General features: G+C 36.8%; 4 protein-coding genes and 2 long non-coding RNA genes across 17 annotated transcripts in view; 3 read left to right on the forward strand and 3 right to left on the reverse strand.

The window, feature by feature from the left end:
- Positions 1–30: 30 nt before the first annotated feature.
- Positions 31–2,910, reverse strand: LOC105683546 (probable ATP-dependent RNA helicase DDX55 homolog). Its single transcript, XM_012396225.3, has 7 exons — positions 2,609–2,910; positions 2,372–2,479; positions 2,009–2,281; positions 1,483–1,841; positions 1,190–1,387; positions 415–1,090; positions 31–324 (listed from the first exon to the last, which is right to left on the reverse strand). Exons 1-7 carry the CDS (start codon positions 2,705–2,707, stop codon positions 283–285), a joined length of 1,755 nt encoding a protein of 584 aa, XP_012251648.2. The 5' UTR covers positions 2,708–2,910; the 3' UTR covers positions 31–282.
- On the forward strand, positions 2,681–3,165 carry LOC125499785. The gene is made up of 2 exons (XR_007276771.1): positions 2,681–2,821; positions 2,904–3,165. It is a non-coding gene; the product is annotated as an uncharacterized LOC125499785 (long non-coding RNA).
- LOC105683519 (ataxin-2 homolog) lies at positions 3,081–9,610 on the reverse strand. The gene is made up of 9 exons (XM_012396171.3): positions 8,986–9,610; positions 8,690–8,798; positions 8,006–8,335; positions 7,604–7,840; positions 7,160–7,493; positions 6,715–7,013; positions 6,114–6,590; positions 5,842–6,028; positions 3,081–5,702 (listed from the first exon to the last, which is right to left on the reverse strand). The coding sequence occupies exons 1-9, from the start codon at positions 9,021–9,023 to the stop codon at positions 5,176–5,178; spliced, it is 2,538 nt and encodes an 845-aa protein (XP_012251594.2). The 5' UTR covers positions 9,024–9,610; the 3' UTR covers positions 3,081–5,175.
- Positions 9,611–9,764: 154 nt separating this feature from the next.
- LOC105684399 lies at positions 9,765–12,240 on the forward strand. The gene is made up of 5 exons (XM_012397712.3): positions 9,765–10,061; positions 10,419–10,722; positions 10,859–11,020; positions 11,356–11,761; positions 11,958–12,240. The coding sequence occupies exons 1-5, from the start codon at positions 9,946–9,948 to the stop codon at positions 12,056–12,058; spliced, it is 1,089 nt and encodes a 362-aa protein (XP_012253135.2). The 5' UTR covers positions 9,765–9,945; the 3' UTR covers positions 12,059–12,240.
- Positions 12,241–12,461: 221 nt separating this feature from the next.
- Positions 12,462–27,645, reverse strand: part of LOC105684376 (RIMS-binding protein 2) — a 29,166-nt gene continuing 13,982 nt past the window's right edge. For 9 of the 12 annotated variants that reach the window (XM_048649294.1, XM_048649289.1, XM_048649295.1 and 6 more), the window contains 13 exons: positions 27,076–27,516; positions 26,638–26,950; positions 25,979–26,556; positions 25,447–25,573; positions 24,255–24,466; positions 23,352–23,756; positions 22,614–23,115; positions 22,230–22,430; positions 21,931–22,157; positions 21,451–21,702; positions 21,094–21,364; positions 17,927–18,204; positions 12,462–16,735 (listed from right to left, as the gene is read on the reverse strand). In XM_048649294.1, the coding sequence (XP_048505251.1) occupies positions 16,154–16,735; positions 17,927–18,204; positions 21,094–21,364; positions 21,451–21,702; positions 21,931–22,157; positions 22,230–22,430; positions 22,614–23,115; positions 23,352–23,756; positions 24,255–24,466; positions 25,447–25,573; positions 25,979–26,556; positions 26,638–26,950; positions 27,076–27,516 (4,389 nt within the window). In that variant the 3' untranslated portion in view covers positions 12,462–16,153. The remainder of the gene's footprint in view (positions 16,736–17,926; positions 18,205–21,093; positions 21,365–21,450; positions 21,703–21,930; positions 22,158–22,229; positions 22,431–22,613; positions 23,116–23,351; positions 23,757–24,254; positions 24,467–25,446; positions 25,574–25,978; positions 26,557–26,637; positions 26,951–27,075; positions 27,517–27,645) is intronic. The other 3 variants (XM_048649298.1, XM_048649297.1, XM_048649299.1) reach the window with 3 other exon arrangements.
- On the forward strand, positions 19,430–22,403 carry LOC105684410. The gene is made up of 5 exons (XR_001102919.3): positions 19,430–19,642; positions 19,778–19,885; positions 21,115–21,242; positions 21,974–22,173; positions 22,263–22,403. It is a non-coding gene; the product is annotated as an uncharacterized LOC105684410 (long non-coding RNA).

Consider the following 27,645-nt stretch of genomic DNA (forward strand, 5'->3'; position numbering starts at 1 on the left):
TCTAATTTCAGTTTCGATTTTAGACCTCAGTAGAATTGCAGCACATTTTATTTACAGCACTTCTAGCAGTCTATGCAGATGATGAGTAGTTGACATTACCAGATAACTGATGATTAACGATTAAGTATTAAGAATGATTTGAATACTCGAAAATGGGAGTCTCGTCATTTTTAGCTGAATTTAAGAACTTATGGATTCTAGCTATGTTGAATATGGGACACCCAGGTGCAAGCACTTCTGTAGAAACTGATAATAATTGAACGCTGATATTTGAAATCTTCCTCAATTAACTCCAAACTCTGAATCAAACTGTTCTTGCGATATCTGAAATGAAAAATTTTTCTTACAATGTTCTATTTCCTTCCAGCACATGGTATAAGCATTATGTATTATCGTTTTAACATGTGAAATTACCTTCTTCTTCTTGAGTTTCTTGATCAATGCAATGTCCTTTGCCAGTTCTTCAATATCTTCCTGGCAAATTTTCTTGCGTTTTTTTTTAACCGGTCCAGTAAGAGCTTTCTTTACTTTGCGTTTATCACGTCTTTCTTTCTTATCAAATTTTTTCTTTTTGGCTTCAGACCAAGGCTCGGTTTGTTTAGCAGTACGCTTATTTTTACCAGGCCAAAGTCCAGTTACACGGAACTCCTTCAATTTTTCTAGTCTCTTGGACTCACGCTGCTTATCTTTATAGGCAATTACATTTAAATCTATTTCGGGATCCTGAAAGGAATGCGTATTCTGCTTTTTGAGTTCGGGCATCCGGGGCATTTTCAACAACCCAAAGCCCATGGCAACTTTTCCTAAGTCCAGGTCTTTCAACCTTAATATGAGATTACATTCGTGTTTCTGATATGCCTGTATATACGATACAAATGCTCTATTAGCTTTATCCAATATGAGCCTGTCACTCTGCTGTATGTTCCTCATAACTTTTAAACATTTATCCACACTCGTTGGTGGTCTCAATTCAACTTTATTCAATTCAACTTTTTGATTTCGTCTAATAAAATCGATGTAAGCATCTTCAGACTCCAAAAGAAATAACAGAGCATTACCTTCATTACCAATACGAGCTGTGCGGCCGCATCTGTAATATTAAATGCACTCTTGTTTGTTGAGAAAATTAATACTTATCATGACAAATAATCTAATTATGATATAAAATACATAAAACATCTATTTTTACCTATGAACGAAACTACTAGCGTTTGATGGTGGATCGTATTGTAAGACCCAATCGACTTCCGGTATATCAACACCACGAGCCATGACATCGGTGCACAATAATAACGCACTGTCAGAACTACGGAATTGCTCGAAAATTTTATACCTTTTATTTTTCATTTTTCCATGGAGTGCAAATATGTTGGTGGATTGGAAGAGCCTGAAATATATATATCATAATACGCGAACTTAAATACAAACATAAATTTGTAATGGATAAAAATTATGAATTTTAAACGATCAGTCCATACTAACATTCTAAGGACATGACTGAAATAGTCAACGCAAGCACAAGTTGAGAAAAAGATCATATATTTCAACTCGATCCCTTTATCTTTTATGAAATTATACATTGTAGCAAGCTTATGATCTGCACCGACTATTGCGTAATTGTTACTCAATGCTAGAGGAGTAGAGAAGCTCGCTCTCTCTTTGACAGCAACCAAAACTGGATTCCGCAGGCCTGCTCGAATTAATTGTTGCAACTCTTTAGTTTGCGTGGCTGAAAATAAACCAGTCCTTCGCAATCGAGGAAGGTAACTCAAAATTGTGTTCAAAGTTGCTGTGAAACCTAAGTCTAGGAGCCTATCAGCTTCATCAAGGACGAGCAATTCCTGGAAATATTGTTATGCACAATCATAATGAGACCCATTTTAAACGACCATACAAGGCAAAAATGATTCATTACTTTTTCTGAATCTATCGTGCAGTGTATTTGCAACTGATGTGTGATATTTTGAAAGTGGTCAGTTATGTTGTAAGATGATCCTAGTATACATACCAAAGCTTTAACACTGGATGCTAAATTAATGTCTTTGCAATTTGAGAGAATATCCTCGAGTCTTCCAGGGGTAGCTATAATAATGTTAGCACCTTTCTTGAATCTTGTCACATCTTCTTCAACAGTTGTTCCACCAACAAGCAGTATTTGCCTTAAATTTGGAATATGGATCAGGAAGTTGGAAAGCACTTCGTAGATCTGCGTTGCTAACTCTCTTGTTGGTGATATGACGATGCCGCCAATTTCCAGCTTTTTCCAGTGATCTTCACGTTTCTATAGGAAACGACAAAATTTCTAGTTCAATAGTAATCCCACTTTTGTAGTTTTACATATTGTCTCATTCAAAGACACTCAAATTCATACCTGTAATATTTCCAGCATTGGAATTAAAAATGCCAGAGTCTTACCACTACCCGTTACAGCCTCTGCAGCAACATCCTTGCCTTTCAACAATAACGGTATGCAAGCAGCCTGAAAGGATTGATCTTGTAATTAGTTCGACGCTACTTGTTGGGAAGATTCTTCATGGCAATGGAACGGTTAATTTTATCCTTGAGTGGGTTGTCAAAGAAAAAATGTAGAATTCATTTTCATTCATACCTGTATAGGTGTCATGGTTGAAAAATTTAGTTTCTTCAAAGTATTCAGAACAGGTTTGCTCAAAGGAACGTCCAAATCCTGCCATTTTTGAGTTTTCATCGTTTTGAGACAGAATAGCGATAGCAAGCATGCTTCACTCTTGAATTTTAGGTTTGAGTCTGTAGTCTACCGTCACTATAAGTTAATGAGGTTATATATTTCTTGTTCACACAGGTAGTGATCCTATTCAAAAGAATCATTTTGTTTGAATAATTTTTGGGCGAAAAAATGAAAACTGTTATGCTGAGTTTTTCAGGTATGCATGGATTGGTTTTATGAATTCGACTCCAAATCAAATCGACCTGCGACACAAGTGACTTGGAAAAGAATTTTCTTTGTGGCCAAATATCAAAACTGTGGGTCTCAAGAGTGGAAAACAGGATGAAAAGATTTGGATGGCGGAGAAGCGAAAATCAAAAAAATAAGAACACCATTTATAAGGCACAGGCAGTTTTTAATTTATTGAGTTTATTATGATTTTTTTTTTCTTTCTTTGATATAAAATTCCTTTATCTAATGATGCCACACAGTGAACCATTTTACTCTTTTTCCAATTTTATTTGTCATGAACAATGATTATCCATGTGTCTGTTTGTCTGTCTCATATGTATGCGACAAGGTGCAGTTGTTCTGTTCCTTCGAAATCTCTGGTATAATTAGCACAAGTTGATCAACTTTAATTTATTGATGGCAATTGTGAATGACTGCCTGAAATTCATTTCAAACCACCCATTGCTTGCCAGAAGACATTCTTTTGTAGAATCGAACATTTGATACCTCATTCTTCAGTCACATAAAATCAAGTAAAAAAATGTATCCTCATTGATTTCATACATTCTATACAATGCTACAATGACCAACTGATGCCTTGGATGCTGGTTTGTATGTTGCGGCGTATTCTAAAATATATACCAAGAATCGAAGATCATGTTCGATCTTTGAGAATGTGAAATTTTATGAATTAATTCGAACATTGAACAAATTGAATATTGATTCTACTTGTGCTAAATATTTTTACAGTATCGAGAATCTTTTTTCATCTTTCTTAATATCACTTGAAATATGACAATCGTATTTCTTAAGCATGGGCTCAGAGGCAACTTAATATTCCGCCATTTTAAAGTCTTTTCATAAAAAGTATTTGATAACAAAAATTAGCATTAACAAACTAGAGTTCGAGAAACTCTTTGCTTAGCCGCCTTATGTACATGACGTACACAGCTGTCTTATATTATAATATAGTAGATTCAATTTAGGTTTTAGGCTCTTCGAGATTTATTAGTATTCAGGCTTTTACCTCTTACCTTACCATTTTCAGTAAGAGTATATTTCCAGCTTAAGCATGAGCAGAAAAATATATCCTATTTTAAAATTTAGATTTTCCATCTTTCCAGAAGATACTTGACGATAAAAAGGCCCCTTTCCTTCCCGTCTAACAAGTTGTTTTCAAATACGCTTGACTGAATTTACGTCAGATTATTTCATAGTTGCATGTTTGTTCTATTTGCTTACATCATATTATTTTCCATTTCATGTTGGATATTCTCAAAAATTTGTTGGTCATTCGAAAAATACCTTTGGATTCTGATCGATTAAACTTTTGCATAATTTCCTAAGGTTTTCAGTTATCTCCAATAAATTATTGTTTGGCTGACCCAACATGACCCTGCCAATATGATCGATGTACTGCAAGAAAAACTCGCTGGCTAGGTCAATCGCGTTCAGTTCTGCGACCATTCTGGATTCTTATGACAGCTGGATCAGGCAGTAATTATATCTGATTACTTCCATAGTCACGTACGTCAGTTCTGTCTTTTAGTGCATAAAACATCTTAAAAAAATGTAACCCTATATATGATACAATGACTAAGTGATTACCATACAATATCCATCGATTTGCATGATACGAATGACAATATTGTGTAGAGGGATGCGTTATGGGCCTTTCATAGAAATGTTCTTATTTGACACAGTCACCTTCAAAACAGCGTTTCTTTCTCATCGTTCCAATCCATTTGGTAATCTTTTAATTCCACAGAGCTATTGGAAATAACAAAATAGTAACAAACAAGTAATTCACATTCAGGTTTAGCTTGTATGTTCACAACTACAATATTCGTCAATGGCTTCTACTGTCAAAAAAGTCTTCCGAATATAATCGAATTCATGATCAACTGTTTTACTTACATATCCGATCTTTCTTTGATACTTTCTGCTGTAGGTTACCCATGTGCTTATAAGGGTGTAATTAAATCGAGACATATGATATTCTTCATCAGAAATGTGAGCCTGACGTGTTTCTGTATATTTTAATCGAGATCTGAAGAACGGAGAAAAGCAAAATGAACATAATGCAGTAATACACAGTAAAAAATAGACATCAGGACTCTGTGGCTTCGATTGGTTTATCTTTGCTTCATAAGCAGAACGATGGAAAGAATTCAACGCTATTGTAAAAGTAACTTGAAATTTAAAACGCTTTACATTTTCTCTTAGAATAATGATTCTCTGTTTGTGTACTTGCAAAACTACTGGTTATGAGGCAGAATGACAGGTATAGGAGTTTGAGTGCCCGGTGGTGGTTGTGGAGGCAAATATTGCATGTGTTGTGGCATCATGTGTGGTGGTATCAGAGGGCACATAATAGGATAGCTTGGTGCATGCCCTTGTGGCGGAGGTTGAGGATAGGCGGGCTGTGGTGTTCCGGGAGGATTGTAAGCTCCAGGAGTATGAGAAGGGTTGGGATTAGCAGGTGAAGGTGTCTGGCTGGGTTGTTGTTGTGTAACATGCGGATGATGTGGATGTGGGCCCATATACTGTAAACCCTGAGGCTGTGGACCAGGAGACTCGTGATGATGATGATATGGCGATGTCATGTGTGGAGGGGGTGGTGGGGCTTGAACCATCCGCACCATTTGTTGATAGGCAGGCTGGCCAGCATACGGAACTTGAAACGGAGGGTGCAATGGCGCTGGAGCTAGGAGTGGTTGTCCAGTTGCAGCAGCAACTTGCATCTGCGAGGCGATATCCGGACCACGGTGTTGCATCATTGGAACTAAAACATAACGAGTACCTTGGCAAACTGGAGGATGAGAATTTCATTACTTCGAATCACCTTTGCCAATAAAAAAGCTGACAAACAAAAATATGGCTGCCATGGTTGGACAATAGATAGAAATTATTTAAATTAATACCTAGGTATTGACCCTTTCGGAATCTAGCGGCAGGCTGAGCTTGTTGTTGTGTGAATGCAGTGGGAGGTTGACTAGTCATTACATATGCTGTGGCAGGCATAACAACTGTCGTTTGCATGGTAGCACCGGTATATTGAGGTGTTTGTGGAGTATGTGGCCTGCTAGGTGTCGGAGTACTGGGAGAGCGCTGTAAAATCAATGTAAAAATATTGATAATATTATCTGGTACATGAGAAACTCCATAAAACATACAAATCGATTAGAACACTTACAGGTGTAAACGGTTTGGGGTTAGGATTGAACTCCTTAGCATTTGGATTCAATGTAGATTTTTTGAAGGCTGTAGTGATTTTTTCCACAGCAGGTTCAGGTTGTTGCATGGGAGGGGTAGCCTGCTGTTGAATTTGTTGTTGCGGAGGACTGGGTGGTCGCACAGGTTGAGGCCCAGGAGGCGGTTTACTAGTAACAACTGGTTCTTCAGTTGGTTGTTGATGCTGTGCATGTGGTAGTGAATGTTGCTGCTGTTGCTGTTGTTGTTGCGTCTGTGGTTGATGCTGCTGATGCGGAGACTGAGGATGTGATTGCTGATGATGCTGTGGTTGGGTAGGCTGCTGTAGTATTGGTTCTTGTTGATGTTGTTTCCTCGAAATGGGTGGGGGCTCTTGAGCAGGCGGTTCCGTCAATTTGAATTCAGTAGCAAATTGCCTCAACTCCGAGTGCTGTTCTTCTCTCCCCCGGGGAGTAGGAACCTTGATTGAACGTAAGTCATTTATCACAATATTTGATTCATGGGTATCATCTGTAAACTTAGTAGCAGTAAAATCAGATCTCAGATCTTTGTTGAAGAAGACATGAAAAAACTAAATGTCCTACTTTTCTGTGTTCGGATTTTGGGGGTGGTATCTCACACCGTTGACTTTCGACCGAGTTCTGCTGCTGTAATGGTGAATGTTGCGGATGTTGGGGCTGCTGTTGCTGCTGATGTGAAAGGGCGATATTGCTTTGTGGAAATGGAGCAGGTGGAGCTTTATCAGCTTGATAAACCTGCTGTCTACCAGGTCGGTCACGTTTTTCTGCATTCATTTTATTCGGAGGCTGCTGTTGTTGAGAAAAGGCTACTTGTTGCGGAATTGGTGGTACAACCTGTGGTTGACTTTGTGGCTGTGGCAATACTGCAAAAAAATATGCGTTTGTCCAACGGATCATCTCCTCAGTTTTCCCGCCAAGTATTTTAAAATTCTTTCGTAATAATTCGATGAAATCAGACACTAACCTATTGATTCACCACTTTTATTGATAGAATTACACAAATACCCACCTTGAACAGTAGCGACAGGTGGTATAGGTTGAGTTGTGGGTGGCGGTACGAATGGCGGGGGCGTATTATATGTGACAACAACTCCACTAGGTGGTAGCGCCATATTTAATGTACCCTGGTGTTGGCCTTGAGTGTGGGATGTTTGAATTCCCACTGGAATGTTTGCCGGCTGAGCAACATTTACACCAACCGCCGTAGGCGGGGGTTGTGTATACACATTTTTGTTCGTTGCTGCTCCTGGTGAAGGTGGTGGTGGGGTGGAGCGCATGAGCTTGCCTGCACCACCATTTTTCCTTTTTGGCGGTGGCACATATTTACCTTCATTAGGCCTCACCTATAAGGGCACAAGCAACGATTTGTAGAAAACACTCTCTCTCTCCGTCATACGACATACTCTGAGAGCTAATGGCTTTCCAAGCTGTCATGTATACTGTTCAAAATTACCACAGCTGCAAATCTTTCTTCCTCATCTCCATTTTCAAGATCCAATCTAGCTTTGTGAATTGGCTGGGCTTCAATTTCGTTAGCAATCTCGGCAGCTTTTTGTTCTTGGTCTTTGAATTCTTTGGTATCTTTGCGTTGAAGTTGGAGCGTATAACCTGCCAATGACGGTTCAAAAGTTGATTGAACACCATATTTTTGTTCATTCTTCCGAAACATTTCAATGACGTCCCATCCATTCTGTAAAAAGTAATTTAAATATTCACTGAGACATATTAGAATATAAAACTTGCCAGACGAATTATAAATAACTATATGCCAATTAATTTAGCAAATAGCATATCAGAAAATTGTCACTTGACAGGGAGGACTATTGATTGATTATCAGAAAAAAACATTACATACCGCAGCTCCATCTAATTCTCCATCTAAGTCATCTCCATTCATGGCAGAAGGAGCTTCCCAAGGTTCTAATTCTTTTTCCCCTATCATTCCGTTGAATTTACTAATGGCAGTATCTGTTTGGAAAGTATCCCTAATGGCATAATCCAAGTCTACATCTTTAGCAGACATGGTAATAATATCTTGGGGTTTGAAAATCAATTTTTCCACTACACTATCCACAATTATTTTTCCAGCATCGTCAATGCGATGAGCCATTTCTAAAACAACATCGAATTGGCTGGAAAACGTACGAAATACACCCTCGTACACAGAGCCATTTTGAGTCTGAACCTAGATAAAAAATTAATATTTTTAGCCATAAAAAATGGTATTTAGAAATTCATTTCATCTGTTCATTTAGTTCAATTGAACTTGTTGCACATTACTAAGAGCTAGGCATCGGAAGAATCCATGGTTTGTACCACAAAACCAAGATAAATAATCAGATAAATACTGCAGGTAAACTGGTACAGAATTTCAATAAAGTATTCAATTGTGAGACTTTTTGTAAAAACAACTTTGATCTATAATGATTCAATGATAAAGAAATAGCTGAATTCATATAACTTAATCGTTTACTATAAATATATAGAAATGTGAAAAATTGCTAAGCAAAAGTTTTGAATTACTAATGGATAATTTTACCTGGACAATGTTGCCTACGTGGCTGGTTATGGCATGCATGAAGTGGGCATTGTTGTATACCCCTTCGGCAGTAACCGATCTTTCCGGTGGACCCCGTGCCCGCAGGGACCTATAATAAGAAACCAGTCAATGATGTGACAATTGATAGAATTACTTATATGTTACTAGTTTCTCCATAGACATCAGAAATGAAATAGATAAAATTATAACATGGTTTTGATTCCAGGATATCTGGAAGAATAATAGTAGAGTAGATATGGGATGCGAAATTGTTACAGTACGACCAGCATAATCACCTAGTTGGGTTTGAGCGGTTCTTTCTCTTGTTATTCATCCTGCTAGCCGACGATGGTTCTTCGTCAGTAGATTGATTTCTGCCGCCTGTATGCTGGGCGCCTTCTCGTTTTCTTGTCGGGACCGGAATTTTGGCTAATTTTTGGGATACACCTCGACGTCGAAATATCAAAGACTCCAGAGAGTTTGTAAGTTGAACCCCTAGCGTCTTCGTAAATCGAAGGGAGGTTGACAACAGGCTGTTGCGTCGACGATGTTTCGCAATAGGGGTTCTAGGTTATAATTACTACCGTCAATACCTGGAGGTGTGTCTAAAAACCAGCGTCTATTCAACGTATAATGTTTATAGTATACAAGGCAAATTCAGAGCGGTACAAGACGTTAAAGAATAAACAGGCGATACAGAAGTGCAGGATACACGGTCACGACAAGCCGTGACGTAACTGCGATCTAGCTCACAGCAGCCTACTCATTTAAATTTCGGTAGATCCGGGATTGTCTGCACACAAAAGTACCTTGGATTCACGATTTTAACAATGATTACGCTATTTTTAATTAAATAACATGTGGTAAACGGTAAAACTTATTACAAGTCGTCCGATCGCCCGATCCCGGTGACTGATTCGATTCAGTCGCCGTCTATCGGATTTGAATAGAAAACTGAAGGCACGTCAACCCCACGAATCAACACAAATCTCCATTGCGGAAATCCTACGCCGATGGTATATTGATCCGAACGCGGGATAAATCAATATGAACTCAAACTCAACTTGGATGGAACTAGCGCATGGCAGATGACCCTTAACGCCTTTATCAACGCCCTTTACTTGCCTTGTCCTGTTCAATACTCTACCACCTTGTGAATTTTCAGTTTGTCAAGTATCTACCGCGAGATAGATTTCTCTTAATCGTTTGCAACCATCACTACACCGACGTATCCAGCTATCAGAGATTTTGAAAATATGTCGGGCAGTAAGTGCGTGAAGCCGCCAAGAAAAGCTTATGCCAAGGAACCTCACGAAATGAGCCATGCAGAAAAGCTAAGGCTCATAGATGACGATTTGACCTCATTCTATAAGTAAGCATTTGAGCATTTAGTACCTCAACAATGAATATAATCTTCAACCTCTAGATTTCATCCTTGAATCAATGCAAATCTTGGGATATTGTCTGCCCATTATGCAATTCTGTTCCATCGGAACAAATCACAACATCATAGTATTCAAGAGGACTATGATGGATATCAATTAAATTTTGGTTTTTTACATATGCAGAGAAGCACCAGAAAAAATTACATTGCCTGTGTTTCTCATATCTTGCACACTATTAATGAAATTTTAATTGAAAATAATATTACCACCCCAACAAAAGAGAGGGTAGTTATATGGTATGAAAACATGACCTAAGCACAGTGGTGAATTTAATTTCTCAACAGATATTGTCAGCAAGCTGGCTTTACCGAAGAGGAGATGGACATCATTTGTCAACCATTGGTGGCAGCAATGCGACGGTCCTGGCTACAACTTGCTTTCAGAGCTGCATTGGTCCTTATCGTGGGTGGGACTATAGCATGTCTTGCGGCTCAGCTGGATTTTGTTGGGACCCATTTTTCAGCTATAGGTCGTTTATTACTGATAAAAATTTTACCCATTTGGAACTGGCAGCCACTGTATTATGAAAATTGCATGATCAACAATCCGTTTCATAACGACTATACCATTACTGAGGAGGATTGTGTGGTAAATGAGAAATTTATTGATAGATATGACCCTTTCATTAAAAATATTTAAATCTCCAGGTTTTTATCACACAAAACTTAATGTGTCACTTGAAATCTAAAGGCCGTGCAGTAAAGCATCATAATTTTTATTCCAGACTTGTGAGGCATTAGAGACTATTGATCGTTTATCTGATGTAAAATATCGTCAACTGGTTGACAATTATTTGAGTCGAGATGCTCCAGCTATAATAAACGATGCTATGGATTCCTGGCCAGTGATGAATACTGATTATTTCTGGTTCGATAATATTACTCATGTAAGTATACAAGGAAGTTCCTTTCTGAGTCATAAAACAAAGTATGAGGCATACTAACTGCATTGCTTTGTTCTGTGAATGACATGAGTGATTATGCCGGAGTTCTTTAAAGGATTTGTATTAATAAACATAATATAGATAATTGTACAACTGGGGGATAAAATCAATCAATATTTCTTCAAGTAATTTTGAAATGTAGCATACAGAAACCTTGACGTTTTTCATTAGTGTGAAGTTATCGTTTTCAAGAATATTATAGAATCTTTCATAGGCCATAATCTTAAAAAAAAAGCTATGACAAAGATGAATAGTAAGCAAATGGCTTTGTATTACAGCTATATTTGGAAAATGAACGTCTTATGGAAACAGTCCCCTGTGCCTTGACCTCGAATCTTCGTACAGGTTCCTCTGACCTTGCAGCTTTTCTGCGTAGAGTTCACTCGCCGGAAGTTGCCAAGTGGTTTGTCCACTGGCAAAATTGTGACATTAATGCAGTTAAGGTTCTTCGCAAATATTATCAACGTCCATATTTTTTGTCAAGCACGGTGTCTCCGGCACACTTCAACTGGGTTCTTATGTCCTCTGACTATAATAGCCCTAGCTACAAGAAAGTTGAGCTGGATTCCGGCTTGATAGCATTGGCTCAGTTACGAGGGGCTACACAACTTAGATTAACCCCAATTAATCCATGTAACAGTTCATGCCCAGAATTAGTTGCTGATCTCCACCAAGGTGAAATGTGTGAGTATATACTACAAGATTTCAGGACCAATCGTTGGCATTGGGTACAAAAAAAGTGTTCATTATTTAACAAATAGTAACTCAATTACTACACTACCTGTAACTTTGTTATTATACTGAAAATTTTGTATTCTGTTCAAACTTCTTCAAACTCTATTGCAATTCAATGATGTAATTATCTTTTCATGACTTTCAGTGGTATTCACTAACGTTATGTGGATGTTGGAATATGCCCCGATGCGAGGCCTGGATAATATAGCCATTCTAACAGAAACTGTATGGGAAGATGACATGTAAAGAAGGTTCGAAATTTCTTATAGTTGCCAAGACATCAAATTAATGATACTATGCTATACTATGATACCTCATATTGTATTCGTATGGGAATAATTTTCTTATCAATTCAATGATTAAAATATGTGTATCAAATAAAAATAAAAAGTCTGGTCCCATTAAGATGCACAAATAGTATAACTGAATATATGCGTTGGCATTTTTTGTTCCTATGAAAAATTGGTGTCTATTTATATTATACATTTCCTCACTTTGAATGTAATAATAATTCAAATAAAGACATGAACTGATGATGGATTTAACTATACAAGGTATGTACATACATTGTATACGAAAATCTGAAGCAATTAATCTTAGTGCACATCACTTTCAGGTCTAGGATAAACTCAGCATAAACTGTACAACGTATAGTAACTTATTTTATTATTGTTTGATCGTATTTTCAGTTTTTTTTTGTAACTCAACTCTCGCTTAATATACATTCTAGGTCAATCATAGCAAAGATTGAAAATCAACAGAAACCTTATTGTATTGTCCTTTGCCATTGTCATTAAAGATTCTAACAAATGAATCCAATTTTTCATTGTGCTATTACAGAACAGGAAATTCTCGCTTATGAACTTGCAATCAAACAAGACGCAAAGATAATGTCACGATTAAAATACTAAAGGTCTAAAGGGTTTAGATGTATGGTGTAATGCAGCTAATCAATTTTAATGGTTCTTAGCTGTTACCTGATGGTGCACGAAATAGTTTACACTGGATTTTACTCTAGTTTTATCAATAAACAACTTTCCTTGAAACAATTTTAGTATTTAACAATAAGACCCAGAGTCTATTTTGTATAATTGATTGATTGCACTGCACCGATATAATTCAGCCCTGTAACAAATCACAACATTCGCATTCTTAACAATTTTATATCTTTTTTTTGTTAAATTAAAAATTTAATAGATGATTTCTGCCATAAAATTTGTTCCTCAAATCAGTGATCTGAATGTAAGCATGACATATACATACATAAAGTGTCACGTAGGTAACAACAAACAAGTTTTTTTTTATTAAGTTACTGTTTACAATAACATTGCAGTTTTTGTTATTTTTCATTTTCCATTTGGCTAACAAGGATTCAATTATTTTTTGATCCATAGAAAACTAAGCGCAAGGTCAAATATCAAACTTAGTTAGCATTGGCATACTCGTTTAAAATAAAATGCTATAGCTTTCTATAGTTTTTAGTGTTAATACTAGAGAATGGTAACTAATATTACGTATTCGAATTCTACAGAGAATCTAAGGATTGTAAGTGGTACTTTTAGAAGAAGTCTATTCATGATATGAATCATATTTTTGTCAAAATAAATGTAAAATCATTGGACGTCGCATTCAATTCTGAGACACGTTTCATTTCTATTTTTAAATTAAGCACCTGTTCATTCAAATCGGAACTCTTGGGAGTCGAAAGAATATAGTTCATACTGCTTGTCACCTTTCTCAATATCTTACAATACACCAGCCATTGACTATTGATGCTACATTTGGTACAAATCAGACAACTGGATCATCGAAGTGGGAATAAAAATTAAGTCATGAAGTAGAAAATATATCACTTTGAAAAGGTTCCAAGTGTGCCAGTAAAAATTCTCAGTAACATTGACCCGACTACTCGATACCGAATATAATTGGGCAATTTCTGTCTCAGAAGTACTCCTGCTAAATTCTGACAAAATTAAATTGACCTGGGTATCAAATGAATTTTGGAAGTAAAGAGCTAGATGTTTTCTGATCCTCTGATTCAACCAAATTTAGCTTATAAGTAATACTGTATATCTGAGGGGATCATCCAATTATAGTAGGTTCAGTAGTTCTGAATTAGTAAGTAATTTGAGTGTTCCGTTGTGTCTGAATCTTGTACTTAGATCCTTGCTTGAAAGAGAAATGGTTACAACGAATGAAAGAATATTTGACCTATGTATTCACACTAAAAACCCAAGTTTCTCATCATAGTTGAGAGCAAACCACTGGGAAAGCTCTGGGCTCGATCTTGTTTAGAGTAGTGGCAAACTGAAATCCTTAGATTCGACCAACAACATCTTTTCCAACGGTAACTCATTTGTATAGCAGAAAAGTGGTAATTTTGAGGATAATTTCCATTATGAAATCTAGCTGATATCACAGTGTGGAGCAAAGATGGGTTCGTATTCGAAGACAAAAGAAATGTTAATATTTTGTCACTACTCTATTTTGACAATAAAATCTTTTTCGAGCATCGCGCCACGTGCATAGCGGCCATGGATCTGGAACCGTCAATAATTTGTAGTAATAATCATTTTAGATGTAATTAATAATAATATTATAATATTACATTACAAGTTAAATTCATTCTCCTTTTTTTCTTTTAATTCATTCACTTTTTGGCAAAAAAATTAAATAAAAATCGGATACTTTGTACAAAATACACACAAGTAGCGATGTAACAACAATTTGCGATAGTTAAATATAATATATTATTATGTATATGCACGTGTAATCGTTTCCATTATTTCATTAATATTATTATTCATTGATCAGTAATAATATTATTTAATTCATTAATTATAATATAATTGGTATGCATTTTTTGGGATTGATCATTAATTGATTTAATTAATAGCTGGCAAATCGTGGATGGATAAACATCTTCTATCCACAGAACTGCTGAATGCGACAGCAAGCTAACTTCATTATCAGTGGGACATAAAAAGGTTTCTAGTCAGAAAATTTAGCATCTTAATAAATAAATTTGGTCACATTATCCATAAAACATCCAAGTGTTGATAACACTTTTGTAGAGCCCAGATATTTTATAGTTAATACGATTGCATGAGAATTATGAATGAATACGCATAATGCCCGACAATCAGATGTCATGTTTGAAGTACAATCTATAAATTTGTACACAAATTGCATATCGATGAGATTTCTTTATTTATTTATTTTTCTTCTAGTTGTATTCAGATCTCTAGAATTTATTTAACAAGATTCAAGATTTTCAAAAAGCTAGGACCATTTTCCTGCAGTCGCACTGTATTTAGTTATAATTACTTAAGAAATTAATTATTAATTTTATTATTTATAGATATGATTATTGTTTGTGTCAGAGTGAGGCATCTCAAGGCACGCCCACCCCCGCGCGACTCTGGACAACGGATTTGTCCATCCATCTATACCTATCCTATCCCAAACTACGTAAGCGCCGGCCGTTTGCTTATTCCATACAATTTCATTTATATCACTTTAATTTATCGCTCTGCGAACATTGCTAAACAAAATTCTACGCCTTCTCCTAGTACACCATGAAAAATTAACGCGAGGCTACATTAAATGATACAGAAGCAAGTAACTTCAATCATGTGATTTTGAAATACGTACAATGAATGTGAACCAAACTGGTTTACCAAACATGTAGACTTGCATTACCCTTGTAGTTGTCAGCAAGTTATCCACTTGAAATTGCTGAATTCTTCTAAAGTTCATAACTGTTGAAGCTGATTATTCAAATGTACTTAGGATCTGGGAACTTTTTCAGAGTGTATGAGATGACCAAAATTAACATCCTTACTGAATCAGTAAGATATTCACTTTAGCCTGCAATTTTATACATACTCAAATGCTAAACATGAAGAGCATTTTTATGTTTTGTTCAAAATACTGCAGAACTCTACTTTGAACTTAACTCATGATGAATGATATCATTTGTAAAAGTTCTCATATTTTATTTAGACCACCAGTTGCAGGGATATGCAGTGTTTTTTTTTCAGGTCATTGAAATTCTACTTTTCCTAATAGTGATTATTTTGAATAATCACCTTTGAATTGTTGGCTTTTTGAACACAGTTAAAGCCACGATAGAACTGTAAGGTGGGAGAATGTTTCACTCAAATGCGTTCTAGAATTTGAAACTGGATGGTTTTTCTAATAAAAACACCGCTTGGTTTCAAATATTAATTTCCAGGAATCAATCCAGCAATTTCATCAAAGATCCTGATGGTAGTTTAAAATTCTTACCAGTGTAATGTAACAATCAAAATAAATTAATTGAATAACAACTAAGAAAGTTCACTTCCCTAACCCAAACTTCATAAAGATGAGTTCTTTGCCTTTCGACAGAATGTCTCCACCAGCACTAGCCCCTGCCATTTCTGTAAATTTCTGCATCAGATTTGGTCCGGCGGCTGGGGCTGGTTGTTGAGCTTGAGCATCAGCTTGGGTCTTACTTTGGGCAGTAGGTAAAACTGTTGGTATCCCTCGCATAGGTTTGTTCGTGCCTTGAGGTCCCGAAATCGACGAGCCCTGGTTTTGTTGCGAATACTGTTGGTTCGGTTGTCCATATCCCTGATTTTGTTGGTATCCTTGATTTGGTTGTGGAAACTGTTGGTTCTGTGGATTAAAGTTTTGGTTTTGTTGATTGTACCCTTGATTTTGCTGTTGATACCCATGATTTGGTTGATTATAGCCTTGATTCTGCTGATTTTGTTGTGAATACTGTTGACTGGGTCCTTGTTGTTGTTGCTGCTGCTGTTGTTGATGTTGCTGCTGTTGTGTTGGGTATTCGTTTTGCTGCAGATGTGGAGGAGGACCTTGAAGGACCCCCGTTGCATTATTACCAGCGCCCCGATTGACCCCGCCTCTCCCCCTCCCCTGAAAATAAATTCAAAAAACTGATTAAATAACTAAACACTAAACATGCACTTACAATACACAGTCTTTTATGTTTCACAGTATATATATTGCTAGTAAATTATACGCAGTAAAATTCTATTGCAATTAAAGGTGAACACATTACCTATATTTATAATATCTAGTATACCGCCAGAATTTTTTTCTGCTTCTTGCGAATTGAGGATTCTTTTTTCATTTATAAATAATATCAGATAATAGAGCATGATTAAATGTGAGCAACTAATATTTTTCAATTCACCATTGTACTTTGAAATTGAAAGATGGACAACAGTTGCTAGGTACGTGATATCTACAGTAATATTATCTAATAGATTAATGTCTATATCTGTTTCACAGAAAATAGTAACAGAGTAGCATGATTAAGACAATTTACTAATTGTCTGGAACAATTCAATGATTGAGAAACTGAAAATTAAAGGTCAATCTAGAACAAATATAATATATGTATATGCATGTCCAGTATAATATGCACAGTATGTATAGTATGACAAGCCAAATACGTGTCAACAAAATTATTAAAATTTACAAAGTTAAGTCATTATTACCTCGTAGGTAATTTTTATTTTTAGTATGACATATAGGATCAATACAAAACAATGTTTCTCAATAAGCTACAGAGCTGTGTCTTGAACATTGGATGCAACATGCCACATCATAGAGAGTTAGTAGAAACGTAATAGTTTCTGAAAATCAAATATACCTGACTTTAAAATCACACGATAATTTGTATTGTCGAATAATCAAATCCACTTTGTCTCTGTAGCTTTTCACTTGGGAGTTCTGGACTCTAGAGGGTTGGAAACTTAGTGTTACAACAGTCTGAGCAACTTTTATTGGAATTCTGACTCGCACTATACAAACTACAAAAATAAAAATCTGTAAATTCCAGTAACAAAGTACTTTGCACGTTTGCTGGAATGTCACATGTTTTTCCTTTTTTTTTTTTATCAAAATCATGAGTTCGTGAATCATGAGTTTGAAATCACGTTTACCATCCAGTTTACAAGAAGGCGGGTCCATTTAAAATGTTGATGATTGAAAAACGATGTGCTATTACTGTAAAGCAATTGCAAGCTCATGTAATTAGGACATATTTCTATGATTTGGTCTCACCATGACAATACTTGGATTTTGTTAGCGTGCACTCACCTGTGACTGGAGGTGAGGCGGGACAGAGCCCTGGCCCACCTGATGGGCATTATGGGAGCCCATGACACCCCCAGGGGGTGGGTGATTAGGTCCGTGCTGATTAGACGTGGTTACAGTCGTGTAGCTGTGGTTGTTCGCTTGTTGATAGGCTAGATGCGGTGGTGGATTGTTTTGTTGTTGTTGTTGTTGGTTGTTCATTAGTGGTGGTTGTTGTTGTTGTTGTCTAGAGTCTAAGTGACAGACAGGGACAGACACAGGCACAATGCAGGCAGACGCATCTAGCAACAGAGAAGAGAACAGAGTCGTGTTGTCATTTGTGGCGCAAACTTCCAAGTAACTTTACCATACCATTCACGATTTTTGATATAATTTATACCAACAATGAATATTTATAATTCTACGAATTGATTATATGAATTGTCATATTAACATAAACTCTCTCAGTCATTAACTCAATCATCAGTCTCAACAAAAATGTGACTAAAGTGGCAAGATCGATTATGGATGAATGATATTGAAATCACTGATTAACTAGTTGCACGCAATACATTCATTGTACGCTGGGATGAAAGTCCCTGTCCAATATGGTTTTCTGGTATTACTTAATAAATTTACTTTATAAGAATTGATAAATCTCTTAAGATACTCCGAAAAATCTTGATCACCGATTGTGTCAAAGAAATAATAACTAATTGGTGAAATATTAGACTTCATCACCTGTTCATTGTACAAACAAAATGCTAATTTTTCATTTATTTGTCGTCTCTCAAAAGATGGTTCAACCTATTGCCAGACATATCCACAGTTATCTATCAGATACTCTAAAGATATTATGTAGTACATACACACTTTTTCAAAATTTGTGTTTGGTCAACTAATTAAACTTTTTGAGCAAAGTTGTAGTATTACAAAAGATGTATCTTTTTGTACTCGAAGACAAAATAATGGTCTTTTACAAAGTGCTAAACTTTATAAAAAAGAATCATTTTTGATTGTAATAACGACTCTGGTAATTAAGTGAAGAATAAAACTTTTTCCAAATGGTTGGAGAATTCTATGCCTGATATTCAACAGTGAATATAATGATATAAAATCTAGAAATTTTCTTCAAGGACTTTACTATCTGAAACTATGTCCTCGGTTTTAATGTGATCATCCATTTTCAGGAATACATGAATCCAACCCAAGTAAATGAATGTCATTTGGAGCATGGAACTTACAATTAGATGTGTGAACGAATATGTATCTTTGTGGTATGACTGAAAATCACTGGTATTCATTGGATGAAAGTAGGACTTTCATTGTCAAGTTGGATTAGCTACTCGTCGAAGATACCCGGGTAATGCTAATATAAGTGAACAATATGATGGCACCAGCATGACAACACGACACGAACGACAACATGTGACACGACGACCACTGACCAGTCCAGGCACACAGACAGATCATGTTAATACGACACGATCATAATAATCAATCAATAAATGAATATAATACGATGTATCCATATCGGTATAAATTTATATATGCATATAACTTGACAATATATAAATGTATACGTATGTGTATAGACAAAGAGAGGAGAACAGATATAGAGAAGTGATAGAGCTGAATAGAGCCCGGAGAGAAAATACATAGTATATAAGAGAACACATTAAAAGCAGCATAGTGTTTTTGCATTTGTCATGTGTTTGTATGATCTTTTTCGTGTATACCGTGAGTATTCATAATTTACATTGCCAAATGACATATTTAATTACCATTGTAAATTTCATTTTACTTCAAGAGATCTTGAGATAGTTGAATATGTTCCATGATCCGTTGTTTATTATTTCTGTGCTTTTATTTCAGCTGATGTGAACATGCTGTACAGTTCTCTATTATACAGCTCAGCTCTTCACAACTTATGGCTTCTGTGATATCGCATAATAATACTGGATTGTTGTATGTTTTTTAAAGGTTTGGATTGATAATTGGTTGTGCTCTATAGCTGCTCTATGGATTGTCATTTTCATTTTCTCTCGCGGTTGATTTTGATCATGTTCAGATTATTTTTATGACAAGACGTTATACCTATTTCATTGGATAAGAATACCCTGGATCGAAACAGATTCTTAGGGAATATAAGAATCTGATTTTTTTTAAAATGTGTTTGATAATTTTTTGATACACCAAAGTCCAGTCTCGTAATATGGCAACCAAATTTATATCACATGAAATCTTTATTAGTTAATTTAGATTATATTTTCATTTTTGTGTACTTTCAGTGCAAACTTACTATGGACAATTTCGTGTACACGTGTATAAATGTTAAGACATATACTGAGCACGCAAATTGCAGGGCAAGCAGTTGTATAGTTTCTCTACAACATCGGTACATCACCCAACATCAATTAGTATTTAATTAACCAAATAATTATTCTAGAGTGTAGATATTTAGATATTCATAAATGGCCCATTAGAGAAATAAAATGCCCAAAAATATGTCCAAATGCTATGCAATCAGTAGCAGTAATCTTAACTCTTGGACTCCTTATTTGGTTGAGCCAATTACGAACATTTTTGGCATGGACTTTATGGTTGCATTATCTGATCATATTAGCCGAGTTAACATTAAGTTTGGTAATAGTTAATAGAGTGATACCCGCTAACCGTATGTTTTCTCGTGACCCTCCTGCCTGTCGTCTGGCACATCAAGTCTCGTGTCTTGTGTTGCTTGCTGTTTCTATGCTCCGTTTATGCTATCCTTTGATTTTATGGTATTTCCACTCAATGATATTTAAAATTTATACTGTCCATATCAAATTTGCTGCTATGGTATCATAGAACAGCAAAACTGTTATGAATTTAACGTACAGAACTCGACCAGCAACTAATTATTCAAGTTTAGTCGTATTTCAATGACATATGCATTCTTATGATGTGAAATATAAAAACGTAGCTAAAAATCAATACCGATCAATTACTTATAATTTGTCATAGTGAGAATGACAGATACACAGTCACACTTTTGTTAATGCATGTATCAATAACGAGTAATCGAAAGCCTGCGTCGCGTTCAAAAATAAATAAACCATGGTGTCATTTGATTAGCTTAAACGGAGATAGTCATATATTATAGCGTCTGGTGTGGAAATATAAATAAAAAAAAACAATATTTATCTTACCTTTTGGGCGACGATGTCCAGGAGGAGGAGGTTCTCTAGGAGGAGGTGGTGGACCTCTTGCACCTGGACCTTGACCCTGTCCAGGAGCTCGTCTATTTCCAGGGGGTTGTTGGCCTTGCCCTTGATTTTGGCCCTGACCAGGAGCTTCGGTAAGAAAGTTGCTTGGGACTAGTCCACGTACTCCATCTAGCTCACCCATATAAAACCCATCGTCGTCCATTTCACCGTACACATAGATTTCATTTCCAGTTTGAAAACTCAACTCCACTTGCTGGTGATAAAATTGCGTATTAGGAGATTGTTAAATATTGATACTTTCAATCATACTTTGTAATATCACTCAAAGGAAAATATTACCTCAGCGTCAACATTGGGTGAAAGTTCTTGTGGGTCGTAATCATATAGAGCGATCATCTTCTTTACAGGCATATTGGCATATATATCACCCCATCTGTCACCTTGGCCCCCACCTAGGGCAGTCCGCCGATTGACAACTCCTTGACCTTGACCCTGATCTTTCAATTCTTCGACCATGTTATGAGGTACAAAGCCCCTTCTGCCTCGGCACTCACCCCAGTAAAATCCATCACCATCTTTTTCTCCATATACCTTAAACAAATAAGCCACATCATGAACACATTGATTCAGAGTTAAGGAATAATATTATAATATACTATCAATTATGTAACAGTCTTTTATGAATATACTTGGCTTGAAAGCACATCTCTCGGGCTATACTAGAGAACAGTCTGGCCACCAAAAAATGAGGTTCATAGTACATTCGATTCTGTTGTATGGTAAACAAATAAGAATTACAAATTTTGGTAAAAAATAAACCTTTATAGTGTCCCCTTCATTGAAAGGCAATTCTTCCTCACAGGCATCAGGGTTCGGTGACATCGTAGTTGGATCATAGTCAAACAAAGCGACAAACCATCTTGTTCGCTTATTAATCTGTTGCGCCCCACCAGGAGCATGATGGGGCCCACCAGCACCTCCACTTTGGGCTTGACGTGCTCCGCGGCTACCCGGATACATTGGACCTCTTCCTCTTTGGTTCCCCACTGCATATGGAAATACGTAAGACGCATTTTAGCTACAATTCTACACAGGCTAAGATACCGACAAAAAGATACCTGATTGATCATAATACGGATCCTGTGGCCTAGGACCTGCGGTGGATCTACTGCCTCTGTGAGAGGGTCCCGAAGGCATTCCAGCAGTATTATACCGATGATGACCGTGATGAGGACCCATATTCCTATCTCTTCTGGATGGATCTTCCTCCTCACTGTAGTTTGCCTCACTAGCTGAGTCTTTCGTGATTTCTGGTACACCTGAGAATTAATAAGCATTGAAAACGCATGTTAATCACTGTAGCTCTCCAAAGATGTATGATTTGCTCAAGAATCAGACAACTGGTAAATGACTTGTACGTGAAAGCATAAAGTTTGCATTGTATGAAATGTATGTAAAATGGATCGAGTATACTTTGAGTATACTAGGCACGAATATCTTACCTATTTGAGGTATGCTCTGGCCTGGATATATTTCTTTATCAGAAAGATTTTCGTCAGTCTCAATAACGACTTGACCATGAGCATCGACTCTGGTTGGACCATGCCGCCTCATATGTGGAGGTACAGGCGCACTTGGATATCTTTGATTCATGTTTGTCATCCTGCGATTGGGATCTTCTTGATTGGATATTTGTTGCTGATTAGGGTCAGATCCATGGGAGCCATGTAAATGAGGACCCCCTCTAAGAACACTGCATGGAATTGCAGTTGCACAACTATCTCCAGATTGACTCTCTCTACTTTTAGTCCTCACTGTTACGTGTTTTGGGTTGAGGCCCATTAATTTATGTATGTCAATTAGAGCATGATCTCCAGTTGGGCTGTCAACGTCTGTCACTTTTTTACCATCCGCGTAAACCGCATAACCGGTGACGGCCGAACCGTTTAGGGCAACAGGCTGCCAGGTCACTAGCAAAGTGCCGTCCTGCGGTCCTGCCTCCACCTTTGAAAAATGGTAATCAGCATTCACAATTCAGATAGGAGTATTTGATGTATGTAATTTTAACAATTTCGTCCATCAACAGTATTCAGTTATGTTGACATTGTGAACAACCTGAGTTTTATAGCTGGAAACATCTTCAATTTCAAAATACTGAATCGATTTAATTGATTGTCCAATCAGGTTTTCTGCAACATTTGTGTATCTAAAATCTTTATTTGACATTGTACTACCAGTACCTGTATATCGACCGGAGGATCCGGTAGACCCTTGGGCAAAGTCTTAAAGTGGACGTGACAAGCCAATGCATTAGCTGATTGAGTGTTTTGATCTTCAAAGTGAGTAGCCCTCAAGTTCTTTGCCTTAACTGTTACTCTGTATATCGTAGATGGTGCTAGGCCAGTAATTGTGTGACGGTAAACTCCAGGTTTCACAGTTCGGACTTCAACATTGTTGACACAAACAACATGCTGATGATTACTATTACTCGGTAGCCACGAGATTACTGCACTTGTAGCCGTAACATTTGAAGCCTTAACAGCAGTGGGTCCCATTGCAACGTCCTTACCAATCACCATGGTGCAAGCAGCGTCCCGTGAAGTTCGCCGAGAGTGTGTTACTGATCGAACACTTATTCTGTGAGGCTGTTGGAATGAAAAATGAATTTAGAATTAGTTTATCAAATAGATACATTGTAATCAAAATCTTCCGAATGAGATAAAAAACAGAAATATTGAAAAATCGAAATACCATCAGGTAATATATTTTAAAAGTGAGAATGAAAGGGCCAGAGTCTTTACATAATCAAGGAGCATTATTGAATCGCATTGATATTACTTATGGTGTGAATTCGCTTTCTTAAATATTAGGTATGTGTGTCATGATACTGGAGCAATTTTATTAAAAAAATTATTAAAATTCCTAATCAATATCACTTTATCCTATTTCCAAAAGGATTCTTTTGCAGACACACATACCTATGTAAAGATAAGTCAAGGTAAGGGAGAAAGCAAAGTAACAGACTTGCCAGCTGGATAATTAGTACCTATTTTCAACAACATTGACAAATGATTAACAAATGAGAGAAACATGTTAAATGTGCAGCTATGTTTTATAGTTTAAAACCTCAGTAAAATACTGACCCTTGTGGAATCAACTCCTTCAACTAGGGCTCTAGTTCTCTCAGTAGCTTTGACAGTGACTTTCAGGACTCCATCTACGTAGACATGGTACGACTCAAGATGGTGAGAATTCTCCTGCGGTGCAGTCCAGCCAATCAGCACACTCTTGTTCAGCTGACGTTCAAGGGTGAGATGTTGTGGCGCCGGTACTAGGTCCGAAAACAGGTAGACTTCTTCAGGGGGAAAAACACAAGACAACCCTAGCTGTAGGTACTCTCTCTCTCGGCGAGCCTAACCCCATTCAATATTGTAATTTGTACAATCAACAGCCAAACACTGTTCGTTCCATTCAGATAATAAATAATAGCTGTTGTTGCGATGCTGCTTAATAGAGAGTGTTATTGAATTACTTGTCGAAGTTTTAAATAAATATTTCCCATTGTTCTTATGAATATCTGTGCTAAAATACTAATAATGTTTCTTATATTGCTTCACCGCAAGCAGCTAATGAATGAAGATTTTACTTTGCTTATACCTAGGACTTGTACAGCTAAATTTCTGCAAAAATGACCATTCTGAATCATGAAATAGACGAAGAAAATTCAGACCATGTATATATTTGAAATAATAATAATTATATTATAAATAAGTCCTAAATTTATCTGAATTGAATAAACAGACAAACAAATATTGTGAAAAAATTAAAAACAATCTGGCGTGCAACATGCACACTCTATTTTACAGTTCTATTCATATTGTAGTTAATTAGAGCACATTTTGATTTACTTCAAAAGCAATGTGAGATTATTTATCTCCTAATGGGAAATGGGCGTTAATGATACAGAGATAAGAAACGCAAATACAACTTTTGACTCATAGAACTCAACTTTAGTAAATATGCACTAATGAATCATTCGTTATCATGTTCAGAATCAAATATTCGGATGTAACAATTATTCCATTGTTCGCTTCGACAACAGTGATTATTTAATCGATGCAAAGTCCTCAAAAGCATTAAAAAAAACCCAAGTACAAATGATAATTCGGTGTAGAGAATGTAGGTATGTATCTGGGCAGGAGTGATTCAAGATTATGATCAATGTAATTAAGATATATCTCTATAAAATTGTTGTGCCTGGATTTCTAGTCAGCCTTTCTAGTATTTGAAATACCATTTATCAAGTACAAATACATGCGAAATAAAGCTACTGACCTGGAGGCTCTTGTTCATCCTCATCAGCAATATTGTCCAGTTCTGCATATGCAGATAATTCTGCATGCCGATTACGATTCCCTTCTTCCAGCGCTGCTAACTCCAAGTCAATGTCCTGTAGGTAACACTATGAGCCGATTCGTTAATATTTATTATGTTATAATTAAATATTTGGAAAGCACAACAGCATTAAAAAGGCAATAACTGATTAGCTATGGTAATTATTGCAAACTCTATTATCCTTTCTTACTATAATACACTGTTGTTCATCAAAAAGAAGCATGCACAGCAAGAAAAACTAAAAATCTGTTGATTCTGGATACCAAAGAATATAAACAGAGATTAGACGAGCTGTAAAATGTCAATTGACCACCTGCAATCATACCTGACATGGATGAAAAATAATAATTATGTTTACATTGAGTCACTGAGAAATGTATTTTTGTAATGACTGGAAACTAGGTTGTAACCAAAATAAAGAATAATAATAAGAATAATAATTGCAAAAATATATGTGCAATATTCTACTGACTTGTGGTATGTTTGTAGAAGCAGCATCATCGACGTCTCTGAGTCCCAGAACAGCTTGATGAAATTCTAACAGATCATCCCCGACTAACTTTTGAACAAAATTAGCTGGCACAAGGCCACGCCGACCATCTAGTGTTTCTGCGTCGAGAAAACCATCGTCATCTGGTTGCCCCCATACTAAAAGGTAATCACCACCCTGGACGGGTAATTCAGCTTCAGGGTTTTCATTAGGCGAATGCTGGAACGGTTCGTAGCTAAACCGTGCAATGTAAACATAGCATCTTCCTTTCCCGGGAATATCCAACATGTCAACTTGACCTTCGGTAACCACATTTTCGCTTGTCAGACGGTCTAATGGATTTGATAAAATGCCTGTTGGAATTTTTGGCATCTGTCTCGGTCCCAAAATATGGTGACCTGTTGATCCAGTAGCTGTAGGCGAACTGGCGCGCAAGCTCTGTTGAATTTGATGTATGATGGCTTGTTGTTGTAGTTGGCTAGCTTGAGACTGGGCTGATAACTGCTGCATGGCTTGCAGAGGGTCTCCGATAGCTTGTAGTAAACCACCAGAAGTAGGTCCTACATTTTAATAATGATAAAAATAAATTGAAAGATTCGAATTATTAAGGTTTCGAATTCGATGAAAATTCGTTGATATACCTGTATTAACACCCGTTGTGCCATATGCGTTTGTTCCGACTGTTGAGAAATTGGAACCAGCAGTAGAAAAAGTGCTTTGACCAGTTGAAAATGGAAGCATATTCTGTGAAGAACTAGTAAGAGCACCCAAAGTTGAATGGTAAGCGGGGGTTGTTGTTGAATATGGTGGAAGAGATGAAAGTGTTGTCTGGGGGATACTAGTATGTGGTCCAGAATAATTGTGATGACTCAATTGTGACCCATAGCTTGTTGCTACAGAGCTGTAGGTGCCATTGTGATGAGAAGCCATCGATAACGTTGGATACGTTGTTGCCTGTTCGAATTGATATTACCCAATAAAATTAGTCAATCTCGAAGTAAATGAATAAAATTTCGTTTTTCGTGAGGTTTTGATATTCCTCGATATATTTAATTACGTCATTCATGAGGAAATCTCACCTGTTGGTTTCCATTGAGCTGATAGCCTTGATTTGTCTGACTTGGTTGTGTGTAATGTGGGATAATATTCTGACCTCCTGTAGCAGAAGTCAAATACGAAGTAGACACAGGATGTTGTTGTTGCATAGGTTGTTGATACGTTTGCGTATGTGGATAGCTCTCTTGGTATTGATTTCCAGAAAAGTGCGTGTGGGCTTGTTGTTGTTTTTGTTGAGATGGTAGCGCTCCTTGAGAGTGCGAGCTTGATAGTTCATGCTGCTGCTGCTGCTGTTGCTGCTGCTGATACTGTTGTAGTTTTTGCTGAAACGCAGGCTGTGATTGGCTCGTTGAAAGAGATGGTGCAGGAGGAATTGGCTCGCTGTAGTGGTAAGGTGGACCATTTGGTGTTAAGGGTGGACAGCCAGGCATCATTGGCGTTAATGGCATTGGAGAGCCTGCATACTATTAATTACAGATTACAACAGGAATTACTTAATTTGATCACGACTATCTCTGAGCAAATATGGTACCATTGCATCGTTTGGAAAGACTAGCATACGTAAAGCAGATCCAGCATTTTGAGATTCTAAC

The sequence above is a fragment of the Athalia rosae genome, chromosome 2 (genome assembly GCF_917208135.1).
Source record: "Athalia rosae chromosome 2, iyAthRosa1.1, whole genome shotgun sequence".
Taxonomy (NCBI): domain Eukaryota; kingdom Metazoa; phylum Arthropoda; class Insecta; order Hymenoptera; family Athaliidae; genus Athalia; species Athalia rosae.

Bases quoted from the DNA above. Each gene is read 5' to 3' on its own strand.
- LOC105683546 (XM_012396225.3), bottom strand. From the start codon at position 2,707: ATGAAAACTCAAAAATGGCAGGATTTGGACGTTCCTTTGAGCAAACCT. The intron at 2,480-2,608 runs GTATGAATGAAA...CAATCCTTTCAG, and splicing joins CAACCATGACACCTATACAG to GCTGCTTGCATACCGTTATT. The intron at 2,282-2,371 runs GTATGAATTTGA...CGTTTCCTATAG, and splicing joins CAATGCTGGAAATATTACAG to AAACGTGAAGATCACTGGAA.
- LOC105683519 (XM_012396171.3), bottom strand. From the start codon at position 9,023: ATGAATAACAAGAGAAAGAACCGCTCAAACCCAACTAG. The intron at 8,336-8,689 runs GTAAAATTATCC...TTTTTTATCTAG, and splicing joins ACGTAGGCAACATTGTCCAG to GTTCAGACTCAAAATGGCTC. The intron at 7,494-7,603 runs GTAATTTTGAAC...GTGCCCTTATAG, and splicing joins AAGAAAGATTTGCAGCTGTG to GTGAGGCCTAATGAAGGTAA.
- LOC105684399 (XM_012397712.3), top strand. From the start codon at position 9,946: ATGTCGGGCAGTAAGTGCGTGAAGCCGCCAAGAAAAGCTTATGCCAAG. The intron at 10,062-10,418 runs GTAAGCATTTGA...ATTTCTCAACAG, and splicing joins GATTTGACCTCATTCTATAA to ATATTGTCAGCAAGCTGGCT. The intron at 10,723-10,858 runs GTAAATGAGAAA...TTTTTATTCCAG, and splicing joins TTACTGAGGAGGATTGTGTG to ACTTGTGAGGCATTAGAGAC.